Consider the following 21613-nt stretch of genomic DNA (forward strand, 5'->3'; position numbering starts at 1 on the left):
TACCACTGGCCCTGCGGTCAGATGCCCTGAGAGCTGGGCAGATGTTTATTTTTCACAACCTTCTCAGAGAGTTTTTGTCCTCACTTAATAGACAAGAAAACTTGGACTTTGCTAGACAACTTGAACGTGCAGGGGCCAGCAGCTATGACACAGAGGGCTGGGACAGAAGCCAGGCTTGCTGCCTCCAAATCCTGGGCATGTAGCCATGGAGCAGTGACAACACACCCGGGGTCCTCAGGGGAGAAGTGCCACCCCCTCTGTCTGTGGTGTAAGAGTTTATGTCCAACTAAGCCCAGGCAGAGGCACTTTGCCTCTGGGTGCAGGGCGTGCTGGTAGAAGTGCAACGCCGGTGGGCAGGCATTCTGGCTCTGCCCTTTCTCCTTGTACAGCCCTAGCCTGGTTACCTTCTCCATGCCTCAGTTTCCTCCTCTGTAAAAGGAACAGAAGAAAGATAATAGGACCAACTTGATTGCACTGTTCTGAAGATGAAGTCAGTTTAAAGTATGAAGTGCTTAGAACCGTAAGGGGTCAATAAGTGGGGGCATGGGGTTTTTGAAACTGTGTGCCGAGTTTAAGACCTGTGAGTGCTGTTCAAGTCATTAATTCCTTTCCCCAGAAAACAAACCCTGTGGCTGTCTCAGGTAAGATTCACTTATCTCCCCTGCACAGAGGGTGGAGTCTTAAGCCACGCTGGGCAGAACCGAAAACCCAGGTGTTAGGATTCTCAGCCATTCCAGAGGGCGATGTCATCTGCACTGAGGAGAATTCTGATGTCAGAACCAAAGAAACACAAAGAAGAAAATAGCATCCCCTTGACTTTGGAAGAAAGCAGCCCTTTAGGAAAGGACAAGCCCGTGTCCTCCCTTGCAGTCCCTAGAGCAGCCATGAGGGAGTCAAAGCTTGGGCCTAGTTACTTGAGGCCCAGGAGGGCTTCTGGCCTCTAGTCAGTCACCCCTGCAGTGCCAGCAGAGCTGATAGAGATGGCTGGGGCCCCACCCCGGCACAGAAACGCCATCTCTGATCTGTGGTAGACAATGGGCAGGAGAGGAGAGAGGTTCCATTGGGTCCAGGAAGGGACAGTTGGCTGCCTGCGGTTCTCCTGTGATAGGGAGAGTGGGGAGAATGCCATGGGCTCCCAGTCAGCGCCTGTGGGACTGTAAGAGCTTTTCTGGTACTTAATCCCTTCTTCCCCTCCCAACTCCGGTTCAGCAGCAGGGGGCTCCCCTTGGCTTCTCCAACAAAGTCCTTCGCAGTTAGGCCCCTTCTCAGACAATCTTGGAAGATGGAGAAGCAAGAAAAGAATGGAGAGGGAGAATGGAAGAGGTGGACTCAGAAATGCCGCATTTGTGGGTAGAGCTGGAACTGGGGTGGGAGGAAGCTCTGGGGAAGGCACAGAAACAATCCAAGGGAGGCAGGTCAATTCCACACAGCGGAACATGACTCAGCGGGAAAAAGAAAGGAGCTATCAGGCCACAGAAAGACACAGAGCAACCTTAAATGCATGTGGCTAGGGGTAGAAGCTCACGTGAACAGGCTGCATACTCTATAATTCCAACCAAATGACACCCTGGAAAAGACAAAACTATGCAGATGGTGAAAAGAGCAGTCAGTGATTGTCACGGGTTACGGGGAGGGAGGCATGGGTGAATAGGTGGAGAACAAAGGTATTTTTTTAGACAGAGTTTCACTCTTATTGCCCAGGCTGGAGTACAATGGCATGATCTCAGCTCACTGAAACCTCTACCTCCCAGGTTCAAGCAATTCTCATGCTTCAGCCTCCGAGTAGCTGGGATTACAGGCATGCGCCACCACATCTGGCTACATTTTGTATTTTTAGTAGAGATGGGGTTTCACCATATTGTTCAGGCTGGTCTCGAACTCCTGACCTCAAATGATCTGCCCGCCTCCACCTCCCAAAGTGCTGGGATTACAGGCTCCAGCCACCATGTCCCACCACAAGGGCATTTTTAGATCAGAGGAACTATTCTGAATGATTCTGTAGCATGGTGATACATGTCATTCTACATTTGTCAAAACCCATAGGATGCACAACACAAAGAGTGAACTTTAATATAAACTATGAACACTGCAGCTAATAATAATGAATACACGTTCATCAGTTGTAACAAAGTGCCACGCTAATGCAACATGCTAATTAGAGGGGGAAATACGCAAAGAAGAGGGGGGATATGGGAATCCCTTTGTGCCTAATTTTTCTGTAAACATAAAACTGCTCTTTTAAATAAAGGCTATTAATTAAAACAACAAAATACAAAGCAACAACTAAAACCAAAACAGCCAACACCCAATGGGTTGAGCTGGAGTAAGAACAGGCTGCCCAGCACACTTCCTGGGCCACTGAGCCCTGGGCATGAAAAGCAAAAGGGCCAGTGAGGTTTGGCTGGGACTCAGCTCCCCAGCCTCTGGCTCAAGCCCGATTACGAACACAAAGGTCATCTGATTGGATTTCCTTTCCCCTCAGCTCACTTAAGGAGGCTTTTCTGTCCACAGCTTTGGTTGCAAAAAGCAATCTGGCTAAAGGGATTTGGGACATCCGGCTGGTGAATGTAGGGGAGGTTTTACCTTTAGATGAGGCACCAGAAATGATGCGCTCCCTGGTAGCATCCTAAGCTGCCCCTCTTGATTTTAATGCTAACCCTGCTGCTTTTCCTCAAGGCTCAGACATCCCATTTCGATGCTTCCAGAAGCACAGCCTGAACCCAGGGACAGGAGCTGCCACCCTCCCACTGGAGAGACCTCAGAATGGACACAACTGATTCCCAAGTACCCTTAGAGCTCCTGGAAGAGGGTTCCCTTCCCGTCCCCAAGACCAGCGATGCTCCTTGGAGCCAGGTGGCCCCAAAAGGATGGCCTTTGGGGAAAAATGGGCCCCCTTCATGGCCCATCAGCTCCAGGTCAGAGAAGCCACTGGGTTTACACTGCTTGGGGACAGGAGGGTTCTTGATACTGGTCCACATTTAGTGTTCGGTGTGGAAAGTGGAATAAGTCCTCAGCTTCCATGGGATACTGGGATAATCTAGGTAATCTAAGCTCATAACTCACCTTTTCACTATTTACTTTCATATTTTTCCATTCATGTTAAACATAAAGTTGAAATGTGAGCACACAGCAAAACCTGAGTCTGCATCACCTCTATTGACCCAGTAGTGTGACCTTGAGGAGGTCGAGTTCTCTAAGCCTCAGCTTCTTCAGCTGTGAAACGCGAATTGCGGCAGATCTCCCTGGGATGGTGTTGCCTAAGGGAAATCCCTCCTGGCTTGGGCTCGGGGATGCAGATGCCTAGTGGCAGGCATGCATCCTCGCTTCCTCCCCACAACCTCTCTCCAGCCCCACAACCAACTGTCCCTACCTCAAGCCACTAGGAGGGGCACTCTCCATGATACTCTGAGGTCTAACTTCCTATGTATCCTGACACAGCACACATTCCTGATAGTAAACCACAGGAGGCTCCGGGCTAAAAACTGGAGTGAGTGGGGAGGAGGGAGGAGGTGATACCACCCTGAGAGGATTCTTGTCCTGCAAAGAGAACTAAACAAATGGTGCTCCAGGCAAAAGCCAGGCTGGTGAAGGAGGCAGGGGATGAAGGAGCGCTGGGAAGGGGAGATGACAGAGAGGCTTCACAGAGGTCCAGGCAAGTTGATGGGGGCTTGAGAGGTGCCTCTGCAAGGCCTCAAAGTGGGGACACAAAAGGCGCAGGGGAGGTGAAGCCGGTCAGGGCTTGACCCTAGCTCCACACAGAGGCACCTGCCATGGTGCAAATACACACTACGTGTCGGGGGGCGGGGGGAGGGGCAGGGGGAGGGCTGTTGCGGACTTGTCCCACGCTCTCACTGCAGCGAGGCAGGTTAATCTGTTTATTTTTTCAAAACAAAACTAAAAATCGCCACTCAATGTATCTGAGCAGAGTGCCTGATCACAGTTAAAAGCTTTCTGTAATGCGCAGCAGGAACGTCACAGCCTGGTGGTCAGAAATGAGTGCTTCTGGCGCTGCTGGACTGTGGCCCGCAGCCTGAGCACCCCTTCTTCTCCTCCCTCTGCTCATATTGTCCTTGTGCTGCCATCCAGTCAGCAGCGGACAGCCAGCTCAATGCCGCTCAGGTCCGTGGCATCCAGAGATAAAAGGCGTCTCTGATCCCCGCAGGTTTCTGCTTTGCCCACCTGGTGGGGTACGCGCCTGGCACGCCACCCTCACTGGAGGTCCTGAATGGTCCACAGAGAAGGTGTGGGGCAAGGCCTCAAGTGCTGATGCTCTGAGAATAAAAATTAAAAGGCAGTTCTGCCCTGAAGCGTCACCCCGCAGGGCTCACTCCTTGGCTGTGCCCTCCTGGGTCCCGGGGTGGACACATGGATTTGGTGTCATCATCGCTCGTGCTTGATGTTGGCTTCACTTCGCTCCAAGGCCACCCCGCTGCCGTTCCGAGGGGCGTCCTTCTTGCTCCAGTCCTTTTCAGTGTAGAGCTCGGCTAGCACCGGGCAGTGTTCAGAAGCCACCCCACCCCAAGACCAGTTATCCGGAATCCAAGGGTTCGTGAGGCCTTCTCTCACCACAGCCCAGTGACCTGAAGGGAGAGGAAGGAAAGAGACCAGGAATCAGGATGGGGGGGCGTTGGGTGCAGGGGAGGGGTCCTGGATTGGCAGGTGGAGGGTCACGCCGCATGTCTGCAGGCCGGGGTGCCCGGAGAGGCTGCCTCAGGTAGCTGGAAGGTGCCTGTGCATTTGCCTGTGCATATGAAAGGTCTCGGCCAATTTAATTTTCCACATAAATGAGGGTTTCTGCATTTAGGCAATGAAAGCACCCAGAGGCCAGGCCTCCTGTCCATCCAGACACACATGGGCACATGGGCTGACCTGTCCTCATACACGCACTGCTGTGAATCTGATCATGAAACAGAGACAGACGCCTCATAAAGACATCCCGAGTCCAAAGCAAAGGTCCAATTTTGCAAAGCAAAAGACACTAAGGGGTTTAGGGGTAGAAATTCTTTCTACAGAAAGGGTAAAAAAGAAAAAATTACAGAAGCTTATGAGAAAGTAACAGTATTTTTAAAATGAGGATTTAGAAATCTATGAAGCAGGAGGTATATTTGAATATAATTAAATAACGAATAGTTACAAAAACAATTACAGAATGGCTAGAAAGCACTGTGTGGTCCTTAGTGCAGGATTGACAGGGGCCTGGATGCCTGGATTCCATCTTTGATTGAATGACAGTTACACAGTCATCTAAACCACAACCCTACGTATGCCTCAGAGGAGGTGAGATCACTTCTGTCAGTTCAGACATGTTTCTCTCACTCCATTCCTGAACAGGAGAAAGGACAAGTGAGTTCTGCCTCACCTGTGAAAACCTTCTTCAAGCTTTTACTGATCCAGATGTTGTCCAGCGATTTCCAGCCTTGAGGGTTCTTGGTGCTGATGTTGGTGAAGGTGTGCGCGGGGATCAGGTGGTGGAACTTTTCTTTCCTCAGGATATCATAGTCATTGCTGTCTGGCCCTTGGCCAAAATCCCCTAAGATAATGACATCCTTTTCTCCTGCAAGTGGAAGGAAGAAAATGAGTTTAAGAGTTGGTGGGAAGTAAAACCCAGCATTGACCGTGGCCCTTTGAAACGGGATTGAGATTCTCTGACTTGACTCCCACGGAGTTAGGACTGTGGCATGGTTCTCACTCTCCTAACTCTTCCACATTTCATGTGCATATCACCCTGCCACCAATATTAAGAGTAAGTCAGCAACACGTTTGGAAATCAGGGGCAGCGTGACACAAAAATCACCCTTGTTGAAGCTTATGGGTTCCAAATCTTACTACAAAAAAAAAAAAAAAAAAAAAAAAAAAAAAAAAAAAGACCTAAGGGTCTTACCCAAATATTTAACAAAAACTCAACATACATTTACTGAGCACTTACTATGCAGGAAATCCGGAGATGAATAAAATGCAACTCCTGCTCTGAGAGACAGACTAGAAAACAGACAAGAGCAGAGAGTAGGTGCAAAAACAAACACACATACTGAAACCAACACAGCACAGGGAAAGGTGGTCAGGGAAAGCTTCTCGGAGGAGGCAATGCCTGACTTGGGTATCAGAGGATGCACAGAAGTGCTTGGTTCAATACGGATGAGAGGAAACCTAAGCAAGGCCAGGGAGTTAAGAAACAGCCTGGCTTCCTGGGGGTGGGGTGGGTACCTGAGGTTCAGTTGGCTACTTCTCTAGGACAAGGTATCAAGAAGCCAGATGTTAAAGATGAGGTTGGAGATATAAGCAGCAGCCACTCCTCGATTGGAAACTGTACTCTGTCTGCTTGAGGGTCAAATTCAGATCAAGAGACCAAGGGAAAAGCCTGGGTCTTCCTGGCATTCAAGGCAGCCCACAGTATCCATCCATCCATCATGTTGATGCACATAATGTACCATTTTCCTGCTGCTGGTCATTTTTAAGGCTGTTCCCAGTAGCCACTGCTATAAATAATGCTGAAGTGAGCATCTCATTTGCTTTTTTTTTTTTTGGGACAGTCTCACTCTGTTGGCCGGGCTGGAGTGCAGTGGCACAATCTTGGCTCACTACAACCTCTGCCTCCTGGGTTCAAGTGATTCTCCTGCCTCAGCCTCCTGAGTAGCTGGGATTACAGGCACCCACCACCACGCCTTGCCAATTTTTGTATTTTTAGTAGAGACAGGGCTTAACCATGTTGGCCAGGCTGATCTCGAACTCCTGACCTCAAGTGATCCGTCCGCCTCTCCCTCCCAAAGTGCTGGGATTATAGGCGCGAGCCACCACACCTGGCAGCTTTCTGTCCTTAGAACTATAGAGAGTCCTCATGAAAAACTATGGCCATTGTTAAGGCTCTGGATAAATACTGCCAGCCTGCTTTCCAAGGCTGCTCTGTTTCAACCTTCCCCAGCAACCTAAGGAAATTCCTCTCACTGCATCCCTCACGGAAACATTCATTTGATATGTGAAAATGATGTCTTCCATTTGTAGAAAATGAAGTTGTGCTCCCCCTCCTTTAGGCTGGAGTACCTACACACATTATTTGGAATTCTGCTGCACAAGGGATGGATCTCTTCTTCCCATTTATTAATTTTTTCAACCATTTACTTAGATCAGTATGGGCTCATGGATACTTATGAGGTAGAAGTCAGGTATACCTTGAGTTATACCCAGTATTATGACATTGACTTTGTTCCTGAAATGTTTCCAGCTTTGGTCACTGAGAGCTCTTTCAGTTGGCTCATGCGTCCTTTTGACATCCACGCAGCAGGTTTTGTTTGTTTGTTTGAGCACTTCCTTCTGACATGACAAGATGCTCCAAGATCATGCTGTATATACATATTTTTTCTTCTTTTTTTGAGACAGAGTCTCGCTGTGTCACCCAGGCTGGAGTGCAGTGGTGGATCTCGGCTCACTGCAACCTCTGCCTCTCGGGTTCATGCAATCCTCCTGCCTCAGCCTCCCGAGTAGCTGGGATTACAGGTGTGGACCACCACGCCTGGCTAATCTTTGTATTTTTAGTAGAGATGGGGTTTTACCATGTTGGCCAGGCTGGTCTTGATCTGACCTCAAGTGATCTGTTCACTTCGGCCTCCCAAAGTGCTGGGATTATAGGCGTGAGCCACTGTGCCTGACCTACCATGCTGTGTATTTTCTCAGTTCTCGCATCAGCCATTTCTCTGAGGAGCCCTGGTTCCTTTCATCGGAGAACGGCATCAGAAATGATGCCTGACAGGTCTATTATTTGTACAGGGTATTAGTGTTTTGTTTATTGATTTATATGAACTCTCCATATAAAAACACATCAACCCTTTATCATATATAGGAACTGATTTTCTTTTTAGTTTGTGATTTGCCTTTTCATTTGGTCTATGACCAAACTGAAGCACACAAAAGTTAAAAAAAAAATTGTTTTTTTAAATGTAGTACAATCTGGCAGAATTTTCCTAAAGTGCCTCCAAAATCAAACAAATATCCACTAAGTTCTTTTTATTATTTCATTTCTTACATTTCACTTTTTTCCCCCCACTGCCTCCTATGTGATGATACATTTCACTCTTTAACTTGCCTGGGATTTACTTTTATTTTTCATGCAAATAATTAACCCCCTCTGCCAGTATCATTTCTAGAAAAATCCTTTTCTTCTCAACTAAATTATAATACTGGCCTGTTATCTTAAATATCTTTTGCATAACATTTCTATTTCTGAGCTTTATTCTAACATATTGATCTATTTTTGAGTGTATATGTTTTAATATTCTTTTGTTTAAAATGTTTATATATTCTCATGATATTGAAATTTTCATTCCCAAATTTTATTTTAAACTAAACTCATGTTAACTTTAACATTCTTATCTTTGGTTGGCAGGAGAAGGCTGTCCTCTGTTCCTTATGTCCCCTTCTAGACACTCTACACAGAGGAGCAGACCTGTATACTTACACAGTTATTTTCACTGAAATGTTAGCAACTTTACCTATCAATTCCTACTTTTTTTTTCTTATCAGTACATCCTGGAGATGGATCTGCTTCAAATAAGAAGTCTTGAAACTTTTTTTTTTTGAGATGGAGTCTCACTCTGTTGCCCAGGCTGGAGTGCAGTGGCGCAATCTCGGCTCACTACAGCTTCCACCTCTCGGGTTCAAGCGATTCTCCTGCCTCAGCCTCCCAAGTAGCTGGGATTACAGATGCGTGCCACTGTGCCTGGCTAATTTTTGTATTTTTAGTAGAGATGGTGTTTCACCATGTTGGCCAGGCTGGTCTCGAACTCCTGACCTCAGGTGATCTGCCCGCCTTGGCCTCCCAAAGTGCTGGGGTTACAGGCATGAGCCACGGCGCCCAGCTAAACATTTTTTCTTTTTAAAATGTATGGGGTGGGGGTGTTCCTTTTCTCAAATGAGATCCTGTAGGAACCCCCAAAAGTAGAGTGGGTAAAAGTGGAGCTTCTCTGACTGAAGTGGGATGGGGGGAGCTCTACAAAAAGCCCTTGGGGCATCGGGAGTTCAAAAAAAAATTAATGCTTGAGTCCCACTCTCAGAAATTGGAGTTCCACCTGTAGAGACTCTGATTTAGCATCTCCGGTGGCCTGGTCTTCAGCATTTCCTGAAGCTCTCTGGGATTCCATGTCCAGCCAGGTGTGGGAACCACACCTAGAATATTAAAGAGCTCTGCTGAGACCCAGTGCAGTCAACCACACAGAAACATGGTAAGGACGGGTACCTCGAACTGTCAACATGTCTCACCCAAGAACACTTTGCCACGTTTCTCCATTGATTCAAGTATTTGTTAAAAAAATTCTTCACTGAAGTTTTATTATTTTCTTCACTGTACCACCACATTTCTAAGTATTTTATATTTTTGATTTTTATTATGAATGGGATCTTTGTTTTATCCCATTATATTTTCTCTAATGGTTTTTTTTAATTTTTTTATTTCCACAGGTTATCATTGATATATATTAAAAAGACTAATTTTTTATTTTAATTTTGTAACTAGGCAGTTTTCTTAATTCTCTTACTGGGAATAATTTTTTTTTTTTAACTTTAGGTGTAACAAACCGACAATCATATTCTCTGAAAACAGTGACACTTTTGTGCCTATTCTTCCAAGTCCTCTTTTCACCTTATTCATCCAAATTAGCTAGGAGGAAGAGTGGTCACAGAGGGGCTGAAAATGAAACAAAACCTGACACAGGAGAATAACAGAAAACAGTGGCTCTAGGCCGGGCACAGTGGCTCACACCTGTAATCCCAGCACTCTGGGAGGCTGAGGCAGGGGATCACCTGAGGTCAGGAGTTTGAGACTAGCCTGGCCAACATGGTGAAACCCCATCTCTACTAAAGATACAAAAATCAGCCAGGCATAGTGGTGGGCGCCTGTAATCCCAGTTACTTGGGAGGCTGAGGCAGAAGAATCGTTTGAACCCGGGAGACAGAGGTTGCAGTGAGCCGACATGGCTCCACTGCACTCCAGCCTCGGATGGAGTGAGACTCTGTCAAAGAAGAAAAGAAAGAAGAGAAAGAGAAAGAAAAAAAGAGAAAGAGAAAGAAAAAAAGAGAAAGAGAAAGAAAAAAAGAGAAAGAGAAAGAGAGAGAGAGAGAGAGAGAAAGACAGGGAGGGAGGGAGAGACAGAGAGAGAGAAAGAGAGACAGAGAAAAAAAAGAAAGAGAAAGAAAGAAAACAAAAGAAAAGAAAAGAAAAAAAGAAAGAAAGAAAACGGGTTCTCGGCTCCGGTTCTGAGAGAAAACAGCTGGATGACTCTGAGTGTGGAATTTGAAGTTTGTCACTTCCCCGCTTCGTGACCTTGGGCAAGCCTTTTAGTCTATAAAAGGGAAAGAACAAGCCATTTCCTCCCAGGTTGGTGTCAGGATTAGAGGAGCCCACCAGAAGCGCCTGGCATGGGGCACTCCCATGTAGCTTGGGCCCCCTTCCTGATCAGTTTCCTGATACAGCTTCACAAGTTTGTTAGGGAGAGACACACAGTGGAAGTTAAATATTTGTGCATAAGAACTACAAAGTGATTTCAGGGCCAAGGGGGAAAGGTTTTCTCCTAAAGCATTTTAGACATTTCTCCCATAGTCTGATTTACCCTAGAGGAAGTGGGATAGTTATGAAGTATTTTCCAAGCAAAGCGAGTAGAAATCCTGAAAGAACACTCGCCCCCCAGCTGGGCTCTGCGGGATTCCCCTGGGCTCTGCCCGAACCTTGTTGTCCCACAGCAGGAGGTGGCATTTCTGCCACACCTTGTGAAGGAGGCTTTAGGGAAAGCAGCTCATAAACGAAGTTATAAATGTATCCAAGACACTTGGTAAATCTTTTTTTCCTGGCCACGGGTGTGCTTCCGTAACAACTGCAGGGAAAGGAATCTGAAGGGAAGCCACTCGGGCCACCACCAGAGGGCGCATGTGCATTGCAGATGGCGCCCTCCTCCAGGAGGAGTGAGGACAGTGGGTGGGATGGAAGGAAGCCTCTCCTGCAGGGCCACCCACACCATGGAGAAATCAGTGCCAGCTTGAATAATAGTCATGGCACTGTGCTGACCACTTCCTCGACAGCACCGCACTTAACAGCCACGACCCATGGGGCAGGTGCTGTTACCATCTCCCCTCTGTAGGTACAAAACAGGCTCCCAGAGGTGGGAAGGTTTGCCTAAAGTCACCAGGCCAGGCCTCAAATCCAGGGCTCATCACAAAGGGCTAGGATGGAAGAGCCACGCAGAAGTGGCTGCTGTCCACTGCGACACCAAGTGCATCAGCAGGCACTCAATAAATATGTGAGCAACAGACAAGCGGAACCACAAATGCCCCAGAATTAGGGTGCAGTTTGATTTGGAAAGGAACAAAGAGAAAGATGCTACATTCATTGAATATCAAAGAAAACAAAGTTCCATATAATGAGGGAGGTTTTCGTTGAGATGCATGCCTGCAAAGGTCTGGGCTGAAAAAGGCAATTCCAAAACCAGGAGAGATGCTGGTATCAAGGGTCAATAAAGCCAGCTCTGTGTAGCTTCAGGAGTGACAACGGTTCCCTTTTTGAATGAGCATATCAGATTTCTTACAACTCATGTTCTTCAGATTGAATCCACGTCGGTGATGACATCAAGGCAGTTGTTGCCTCTGAGAATCCACAGGTAAATGCACAGGAGCCTGAGTTACCTTCCTAAAAGGCCACCCACCTGAGCTGGGCTCCTTTGTCGCTCCCTTGATTCCCAGCAGTAAGAGGAGAACGCTGTGGGCTGACTTCCTCAGAGAGTCTCTAGATTTATAAAACGCCAGGACAACTACAGGAACCAGTCCCCCTTGGCAGATGAGGGACCATCTGCCAAGATGTCAAGAGTTACTATACACCCTGTTTCACTCTTGCTCAGTTCAGAGGGAGACCCTGTCCCCAAGTCCCGGTGAGGTCTGAGAGAAGAAGGTTCCACTAGGGGACTGGCATATTCCCACTGACGTCAGCCTGCATGCACATTTCAGACAAAGGCAGAAAGGCCCAGAGCTTGCTAACCACATCGGTTCTGCTTGCTTTGATAGAATCCTGTGGAATGAAGGCTTTGTCTTTGCTTTAGCTGAACCCCACTGTTGACCTGTTTCCCTTGTTAGACCTGGGCAGGCTGAATCGCTTCCTGAACCCCTGGGTCTGGAGTGTCACCAGTTAACAATTAATTGGGTACTAGTTACAAGCAGGGGACACAGGCAGCATGAGTCACTGTCCCTACTTGGACGAGTCAAGGCCAGGCCAGGCTGTGGGTCAATAGTACCTTGGCAATTTGGAACAATAACCTGCCCAAGGTTTTCTGCCAAAATCCTGACCACTCCCTGGATACCAGGGGTGGGGTGGGGGGATGGTGACTGCCTAAGGCTGTCAAAAAAGTTATGAGCTGGAATCTTTCCTTTCTGCTTCCACATAAAGTTTGAGATCAAGAACAATAGTAATGTCCACAGATGTGACAAGCTATCAAGTCATCCTTTTTACAGAGCAGAGTCTAACTATAGGTGGACAATTTCCCACACAGCTGCTTCTTGGATAGAGCATCTTCTGACTGTTTTTAGCCTGAGGACTCATCCTTAAAGTAGAACGTTGGTCACGGCATGTCCTGGTTCAAAAGAAAAGCTGCTGCACATCCATGTTCACAGCAGCATTGTCACAACAGGACAAAGGTGGAAGCCACCCAAGTGTCTATCAGAAGATGAATGGATAAGCAACCAACTATGGTGGATGGACGCACAGTGGGATATTACTCAGCCTCAAAAAGTGAGGACATTCTGGCCAGGCGCCGTGGCTCACGCCTGTAATCCCAGCACTTTGAGAGGCTGAGGCGGGCGGATCACGAGGTCAGGAGATTGAGACCATCCTGGCTAACACGGTGAAACCCCGTCTCTACTAAAAATACAAAAAATTAGCTGGGCGCGGTGGCGGGCGCCTGTAGTCCCAGCCACTCGGGAGGCTGAGGCAGGAGAATGGCGTGAACCCAGGAGGCAGAGCTTGCAGTGAGCCAAGATCGTGCCACTGCACTCCAGCCTGGGCGACAGAGCAAGACTCAGTCTCAAAAAAAAAAAAAAAAAAAAAAAAAAAAGTGAGGAAATTCTGACACATGCTACAACATGGATGAACCTTGAAGACATTATGCTAAGTGAAACAAGCCACACACAAAAGGACAAATATTATATGATTCTACTTATATGGGGCACCTAGAGTAGTCACAATCACAGAGACAGAAACCAACCAGCATTCGCTGGTTGCCAGGGGCTGCAGGGAGAGGCGCATGGGGAGATATCGTTGAATGGGTATCGAGCTTCAGTGTGGAAAGATGAAAAAGTTCTGGAGATGGGTGGTGGTAATGTTTGTACAACAATGTCAATACATTAGTAGCACTGACTTGAATATGTAAAATGATTAAAATGGTAAATTTTATGTTACATATATTTTACCACAATAAAAAATCTTTTTTGTTAGAAATGCAAATTCAAATACATATATACATACATACATACATACATACATACATACATACATCTTTTGAAATGTGAGCCTATGGTTTGACTGAAATATTTTTGTAGTAAAATCTTCATGAATCTCCCAATTTGAGAGGCCAGTTTAACAAGGAAGTCTTAGAAAGCTAGAGAATATTGGTCCAGACTCAAAAGATAGGAGAGAGTTCCAGGCCTCCAACTACAAAGTCACCTAGACAAGGTCAGTGTTCTGAAAAATCAAGCCAGATGGACAAGATCACAGTCTTCACAGCCTTGTCAACCTTTTCTTTTGGTAAACCAAGTGCAGAAAACCATCTATATTAGTTGGGGCATAGCCCCCCTTTGTCCTGGAGTTCAGTGCCTTTTTTTTTTTTTAAGAGATGGGGTCTTGCTGTGTTGCCCAGACTGGAGTACAGTGGTGCGATCAAAGCTCACTGCAGCCTTGACTTCCTGGGCTCAAGTGATTCTCCCTCCTCAATCTCCTGAATATCTGGGACCACTGGTGTGTACCACCATGCCCGGCTAATTTTTTTCGTTTTTTGTAGAGATGGGGTCTCACTATGTTGCCCAAGCTGCTCTTGAACTCCTGGGCTCAAGTGATCCTCCCGCCTTGGCCTTCCAAAGTGCTGACATTACAGGCATGAGCTACCGTGCCTGGCCAGAATTCTGCTCTTTTCAGTGTTCTCTTAATTCTTCTCATGTTTTAGAGTCAACTCGTGTACATGAAGTCCCTACTATGTGCTTGGTATTGCTGCAGACACTGTTACTTAGCCCTCTGGGTACTGCTATGAGATGAGTACTGTCCCCCATCAGATGGGGGCCTGAAGTGGTTTGGTGGCTTGCCTGAGTTCCTACAAGATTAAAATCCAGCATTTCTGACAGGTTCAGGGCTTCTTCAACATGCTCTGTATCCCGCCAGAGAGAAAAACTCAATTCACCAATAATCAGGAATTTGCCACTTCCCCTTGTCACCCCCGTCTCTCTTTCACAGGAAGAGCACATGCAAATCTGCAGGCGGCACCACCAGAGTGATGCCCGAGGCAGCTGGACCCAGGATGAGCTGTCTTCGGGGAAGGGCATCGTCACTTACATTCTTCCCCCCGTAATCCTTTCTATCTAAATGAGGCTAAAAAGCCACAGAGCTGACACCTTGGAACACATATGCTAGGTTCAGAGGCACAGATGTGACCATGCAGGGTCGGCTGGGCTCCATGAGATGCCAGAGGTTTGATTGTCCCCTGTACCCATGACTCACATTGCTGACAAACAGCCAGCCCAAGTGGTCAGAGATGGCTCAGAAGAGGCAGCCCTGCTGCTCTGCAAAACAGTGGCCGAGCCACAGCAAAAGACAGTGTCCTACCTTTCAGGGTTTCCTGTAGGGTCTGTGCAAAGCTCGCCAACCGGTGGCCATCACTGTGATTCTTGCTGGGATTCTCGCTCCCCAGGAGGGTCAGGGCTGCCAGGTGAAGGTTAACAAGGGTCAGGTCGTGACTTCCCAGCTAGGCAGCAGGAAACAAAGCAACAGGGAGAGGCTCAGAAGCTCATATTTCCTGTATCCGTTACAACCGACTCATAAATAGCTTTGTGCACAGAGTTGACAATGGTAAACAAGAACGAGGCTGGCTCACACCCCCAGGAAATAATGCAAGGTCTTTCATCTTCGATTTTTCCAAGGCACCTGCAGGAACAAGGCCTATTTTGCTCTACCAGTCCACCCCTAACATCCCACCGCCTACTCCTCACTTAGAGCCTAAAAGATTGGGCATATCTGCATATCTGTAAATGTTTGAGTTTTTTTCTTTCTTTCTAAGTAGTCATATATAAGAAGGAGGTGGAAGGCCAGGCATGGTGGCTTATGCCTGTAACTCCAGCACTTTTTTTTTTTTTTTCTGAGAAGGAGTCTCACTCTGTCACCCAGGCTGGGGTGGAGTGGCACATGATCTCAGCTCACTGTAACCTGTGCCTCCCGGGTTCAAGTGATTCTCCTGCCTCAGCCTCCCAAGTAGCTGGGATTATAGGTGTGTGCCACCATGCCCAGCTAATTTTTTTATTTTTAGTAGAGACTTCACCATGTTGTCCAGGCTGGTCTCAAGCTCCTGACCTCAAGTGATCCTCCTGCCTCAGCCTCCCAAAGTTCTGGGATTACAGGCGTGAGCTATCGTACCCGGCCACAACCCCAAGCACTTTGGAAGGCTAAGGCGGGAGGATCACTTGAGGCAATTTGAGACCAGCTTGGCCAACATAGTGAGACCCCGTTTCAATCAATCAATCAAAGGAGGTGACTCTGACAGCTGGTTGTTATTATAGACTTAGGGCTTTTCTCCAGAGGGCCAGCCTGAGGTCTCCTGCCAGGACCCACTGCCGGGATGTGCCTCCTCCTCCTCCCTACACCTCCCACACACGCTCCTCTGTGTTCTTTTCTCTCTGGAGCCCACTATACCTGGATGCTCACTATAACCTAATTTCAAATGTGTCCAAACCAAAAGCTTACAGAACCTGGCCAGCCTAGGACATGCCCCAGCCCTGCATCCCCAAGGGCAAGTGCGGAAACACAGGGTCAGAGTTTGTCTCTGGGCATCACAGCACTGCTCAGGGCTTAGCAATCTTGCCCTTCCGTTTGTCATGGCAACCAACATCAACACTGCCAGGAAGGGAAGGGGTATAGGGGAAGCCCCCAGGAAGTAGAGGGTGCCCGTCTTATCTTAAGGATGTGGTCCCAGTTTGCCAGCACCCAGGATCAAGAGCTCTGCAGCTGTAGCTCTGCCTGCTAGAGAAAGCATCTTAAGGCCGGGTGGGGGGCACAGTGCCTGAGGAGATGAGCCCCATCTCTGTACTGCACCACCTGCCAGGCCTAGAATGTGACATGAAGTACAAGAGGCCAAGTGCCTGTTTAGGGGGCTGCTTTATTTAGAGGATTTGGGCTAATCAGCATTTTCTCATTATACCCTTAAAAACAGGCTGCCTTGTGGTGATACTGGATTATCAGTATCACCCATAGGGTTACATGGCCGTAACCCCAGGTGGCCAACACTGGAACAGGAACTTGACATAAAAAAAAGGGCCCAGGGTGGTGTTTGGAGGCTTAAAGGTGATACCTGGCTGACTTACACATCAGTACCACTGATACAACCCATGGACACCCCCAGGTGTATGTGTGCAGACAGAGCCCCATCAATATCACAGACAAAGGTATGAGGGGCTGCTGGGTGTGACAGATACCCCTAGGGTGAGCACACACCCACCCTCATCAACTCACAGCTATGAGTGTGCAAGGTGGCATGGGGGCTTGTAGCCTCAACACAGGGGCTGCTCCCAACCCTCAGCTGGCAGACACCTCCTGGGCTGGGGTTTGAGGTGACTGTCTGGCTCAGGAACTGCTCTGGAGCACGCAGAAAGCAGGGGGTCTCCATGCCCAGGAGGAGATATGCTTGCTGAGCTCCAAGGCACCGGACCTGCTTGCCTGGCCTGTGAGCTCACGGTCAAGGACCGCGGGGACAAAGCTCACTGACTGCCAACTTCATGACCTGCTTTGGCTTCTGCTGCCCAGCTGCTGACCATTTTGTGGTTCATTAACACTTCCCAAGGGCATCCGGGGAGAACCAGAGAGACTGCGTTCCATCAATCTGCTGAGCTGCTCCCAGACGCTGGAGGGACAGAGACTCCCACATGGGCGATGCCAGTGATGGGACTGCCCCTGGCCCACAGCCCAGAGCTCCTCCTGAATCCCCTCCAAACCCAAACGACCCCTTGAGAGGCCCTTCTCCCTGGTAATAAAGGAATCGGGCCTGAGATGCAGCCGATAAGAAGGGGCTCCTCAAGCCAGTTCTGCTGACCTTGAATCCAGACATTCCCTAACACCTGGCCTTGTGAACCAGTGCCAGGAAGGTGAAGGATCACTGAAGGGGCTTTTGGAAAGTAGGCCATCCAGATAATCCCCCAAATTCCGTATGTCTGAGGTGGGGTCTAGGAATCCCTGACTGTATGAAAATCTCCCCAGAAGACTCTAATGAGGGTCAGATTTAAGAGCTATACCGAATCTCCCTCCTTCCTCTCTCTCCTGCTCAGATGCCAGAGTTATTGGGGCTGAGAGTCTCAAAATCCCTTTCAGTCCTGCCCTGGACAAGTTCACCTGCCAAGGAAGCCCCAGGAGAGACAAAAATCTCCAACCATGAGAGGCTGAAATCAAGGCAAAAAGACGAGACTTCTCTTACTCATGGTATTACAAAACGAGCCCTTTTCTTTCCTTTTTAGAAAGAAGCAGATTCCACGTCACAGACGGTGTGGAGCGGGTACCTTGAACCGCGCGAGGTATGGGCTGGGGCCCGCCAGCTTCCCGTGCCCGTTGCTGGGCGAGCTCTCCTGTGAGCCGGCGTCTCTCAGCTCCACGCCGGCCGCCGCGTCCCACAGGAATCCTGCATACCCGGCTCCCTGCAGCGGAGAGGGAGACAGAGTCTTGGTGCCAGAGTCCTAGTACCACCTGGGGAAAGGAGGCAGAGAGGCCAGAGAGACCGAGAGGCAGTAGTCCCTACTCTGGCTCAAGCTGTTTCTAACCCAAAAGCACACCACGAAAGCCACAGCCACTCTCCCTTGCCGTTCCCCAGCCCAAATAATTTCACATATTGCCAATTTCAGAGCTTTCCATACAGCCAGGGTGGCCTGGGCTCTTCTGTCTTTGGGGGGAGGTGGGTGATGCCCAGGCTAGGCGCAGAGATATCTTCGGAGTCATCACATCCCATCACGTAGCAATTCATGCTCCCATTTCCCAAATGAGGACACCGCTGCTCAAAGAGGTTAAGTGACTTTCCTGAAATCCCGCAGCTAATCACAATGCTGAGACTAAAACATATGACTCCAAGGGATGGGCTTTGCTTACTGATTAGCTGCAGCTTACAAAAATGGTACCTGGCACCTAGTAAAAGCCCACTCAGTGTTTGCTGGGTGAGTGGAGGTCACAGTTGACCTAATGGCTTGGGGCTGCTTGAGGGCCCTCCACAGGTGGATGGGGCCACAGCAGAGGTGCGAAGCTTAGGTCAGAGGTGCCAGGGCTGGCGGTGGGGCAGAGTCCTGGTGCCTGGTGTTAAACCCTGCTGCTCTGAATGTGCCTGCTTTGCGCTGCTGCTGCCGCCACTGGGGGCTTGTGGAAGAAGACACACTTCTCCTTTCTACCCCACCCCAGCCTCTGCTGTCCATGAGAGTGCTTCCTCAGCACCCGCTGCCTGGGAGCCATCTGCATGTCATTTGAGAGGCCAGCAGTGCTCATCACCACTCTTCCCCATTGCAAAAGGAGGGGAAGTGACTCTGCACAACCACCCTCCTGAGCAGCCACCATAAAGGCCCCAGGGTCAGCTTTGGTCTAAGCCACACGCCTTGTCTGAACATGCGTGTTTTTAGGAGGAGGGACGGAGGGAATGAATGTATTGTATGCTGTGCGCTTCTATATTTGAAATTATCTCCTTGCCCACCCCCTGGAGAGTGTGCTGGTTTGAGAACGAGAAGACCTGGGCCTCAGTCCCACCTGAGTCACTTAGCCGTGGGACCCTGGGCAAGCCACTCAGTTTTTCTAAACCTCGGCTTCCTCCGGTGTGGAGGGAGGTGAGCATGACTGCCCTGTTGGCTTTGGAGGATTATCTCTCCATCTGCCATTTCCCAAGCCATGGTGCCAGAGTAACTTACCTAAAGCATCGCTCAAGTCATCTTCTGCCCAAAAGCCTTCAGGGGCTCCCCGATGGCCCTGGAGGGGAAGCCTCTGCGGTGGGGCCTACTCCTTCCTCTGCCTCCCTCACCCGCTCAGCACTGTTTTCCCCACCCCCACTTCCCTGCGTGCTGCTCCTTCCACCGCTGGTTTCTTGCCCCCTCCTGGGAGCCTTTCCCAAGGCCCCTGACCTAGGTGCTCCCCTCTCCTGCAGAACAGCAGCCGGAGGAACAGGTTTTCCAGACAGAGACAACGAACTGGGCTCAGGTCCGAGCACCACCTCACATTGCAAAAGGGTGGCTTGTGGGCAAATCATTTCATCTTATTAGGTCTTCATCTTCACAGCTGGAAACCACCCCTCTGGCTATCGTGTAAGCCCTAGGGAGCTGGGGAGAAGATGCCTGGGCAGAATTTCAGGCATTGGAGAAATGGCCCCAGCGGTTACCACTTTCTTATATTTGTCTAGGGACAGAAATTGAACATTTTCAACCCGGAGATATATTGTTCGATTCACATAGTGTTTAAATTTTTTTGGATTATCTGTTCATCTTTAAAATTCAGGAAATTTCCCATTAAAATGAAACTGGGAGGTTTGGCCACATTGGGCCCACAATACTGTGTGGTAACAACTGGGTAGACATGGACCCAACTGCAGCCAGAGCCAGGCATGAGCTCTCTCAGTCCACTGCAGGCGGCCAGCCTGCCACCTCATGCCCATCCCCCCTGGCCCTGGCCTGTGCTGTGTTAATGACACATTCCAATGCACAGTATCTTTAAAAATCCTACAGCTACCCTATAGGTGAGCTAAGAAAGGGCTATCACTCCCATTTTACAGATGAAGGAATTGAGGCTGAGAGGTTTTGGTGGATGGAACTCGGGTCTCCCTGCAACCTCATGTTGTTTTCCAATGGCCTTGACACCCTGACCTGGAATGGGGTTACCTGTCTTGCCCTCCAACAGGCTGTGCACTCCCTGTGGGAGGGGCCAGGTCAGACTCCAGCTGGGATCCCCAGTGTGTCTTGCAAAGAGTGAAAACGTGCAGGCATGGATAGCTGGGGCTGTTTTTCTCACCAATGTGTATCTGGCATGAAACAAAATGCCTGGTACATAGCCACCTTTCATTAATGATTTGTTCAATGAATGAATACAGTGCTGAATGGACTATAAAAGGCTTGTGACGTTCAGACACCTACATACATGTAAAGTGCAATTAAAAAAGGAAGGTGGTATTATTCTTATTATTTCTAAGTGAACTGGAAGGGAGAACCCTGAACTAGATGCATTCAAATTCAGCTTTATCTCCAGCCTTCTCTGAATGCGTGCTGACTCACTGTCAGCTGCAGGAGCCATTTACACCCCCAAACATAAAACCCAGAGACAGAAGATTTACATGCACCTTTTTCAGTAGTAGCTAAAAAGAGAGTAGGGGCTTACTGTCAAAAAATGGCCACTTTTAATCCAGCATACATTTATGATTTAAGAGCCCACATTATAAACATAATCATATTAAGTATAAATCACGTGTTTGTAAGCATGTTAGGTATACTAGGGATTTAAAAATCTGCATTTATAGGAAAATTATGTAATAATACATTCTCAATTCCTGGTTATTATCAGGAGTCTGTTTAAAAATCTAAAACCCCATTGATGTTAAGCATTGCAAGGTGAATAAATCTGGCCTTCAATAATAACATCAGGGAAAACAAATAAATCTCTGTATTTACAGAGATTTACCCTTACCTGCTCATATGGGTGATACTGATGAAAGAAAATTCAAAACCAAAATCTGCTGAACATTTCAATAGAACATTTCCATGTTGAAATTATGTGCATAATTTCTACCACTAGAAGCAAATACTTCATGTGTGAACTAAGGTGAATCTGAAGTTTTCAGTCAACGAGTAATGAGCTCTGCACAAACTTGGCAGAAGACAGAACTGTGGCGAAGGGATTAGAAGGACAAAGGACAGAAATACCCATTTGTTGCCTTTCCCCTCTCCTCTCCTCCCAACACCCTAAGCTCTCATTTCCGTCTTGGCAGGAGTCCATTCCCAATCTAAACGTGAAACGAGAACCAGGGCATTTGGAAATGAATGGCAAGGATTTAAAAATTGGGCAGAAATACAAAATTGAACCAAGGATATTGGCAAAGGAAATTTTTAAATGCCCTTGATTAGGGTAAAAGTATGTATAAATTAAATGAAGGGAAAGGCCAGGCTTTGCAGACGAGGGTACCTTCTGGAGCTGATTCGAGGGCTTCTCAGCAACAATAGCCTTCCAGCATCCCCGGGGCCCCTTCCACTTGCGGATGTTGGGCAGGGTCGGCTGGTTTAGCTCCGTGCAGAACTGCAAAGACAGAGCACAGGTCAGAAGCGTGGGTTCGCACCTAAAGCAGTCCCGGCTGGCGGCGGCCTGAGAAGCCAGGCACTGCATGATTCTGAGTCA

General features: G+C 48.3%; 1 protein-coding gene across 1 annotated transcript in view; it reads right to left on the reverse strand.

Annotated features, from left to right (window-relative positions):
- Positions 1-2045: 2045 nt before the first annotated feature.
- Positions 2046-21613, reverse strand: part of EEPD1 (endonuclease/exonuclease/phosphatase family domain containing 1) — a 147078-nt gene continuing 127510 nt past the window's right edge. Inside the window, exons 4-8 of the mRNA XM_003268922.3 lie at positions 21404-21514; positions 17770-17904; positions 14837-14975; positions 5360-5554; positions 2046-4580 (exon numbers count right to left, since the gene is read on the reverse strand). Of these exons, the coding sequence (XP_003268970.1) occupies positions 4381-4580; positions 5360-5554; positions 14837-14975; positions 17770-17904; positions 21404-21514 (780 nt within the window). The 3' untranslated portion in view covers positions 2046-4380. The remainder of the gene's footprint in view (positions 4581-5359; positions 5555-14836; positions 14976-17769; positions 17905-21403; positions 21515-21613) is intronic.

This window comes from Nomascus leucogenys, chromosome 17 (genome assembly GCF_006542625.1).
Source record: "Nomascus leucogenys isolate Asia chromosome 17, Asia_NLE_v1, whole genome shotgun sequence".
Taxonomy (NCBI): Eukaryota; Metazoa; Chordata; class Mammalia; order Primates; family Hylobatidae; genus Nomascus; species Nomascus leucogenys.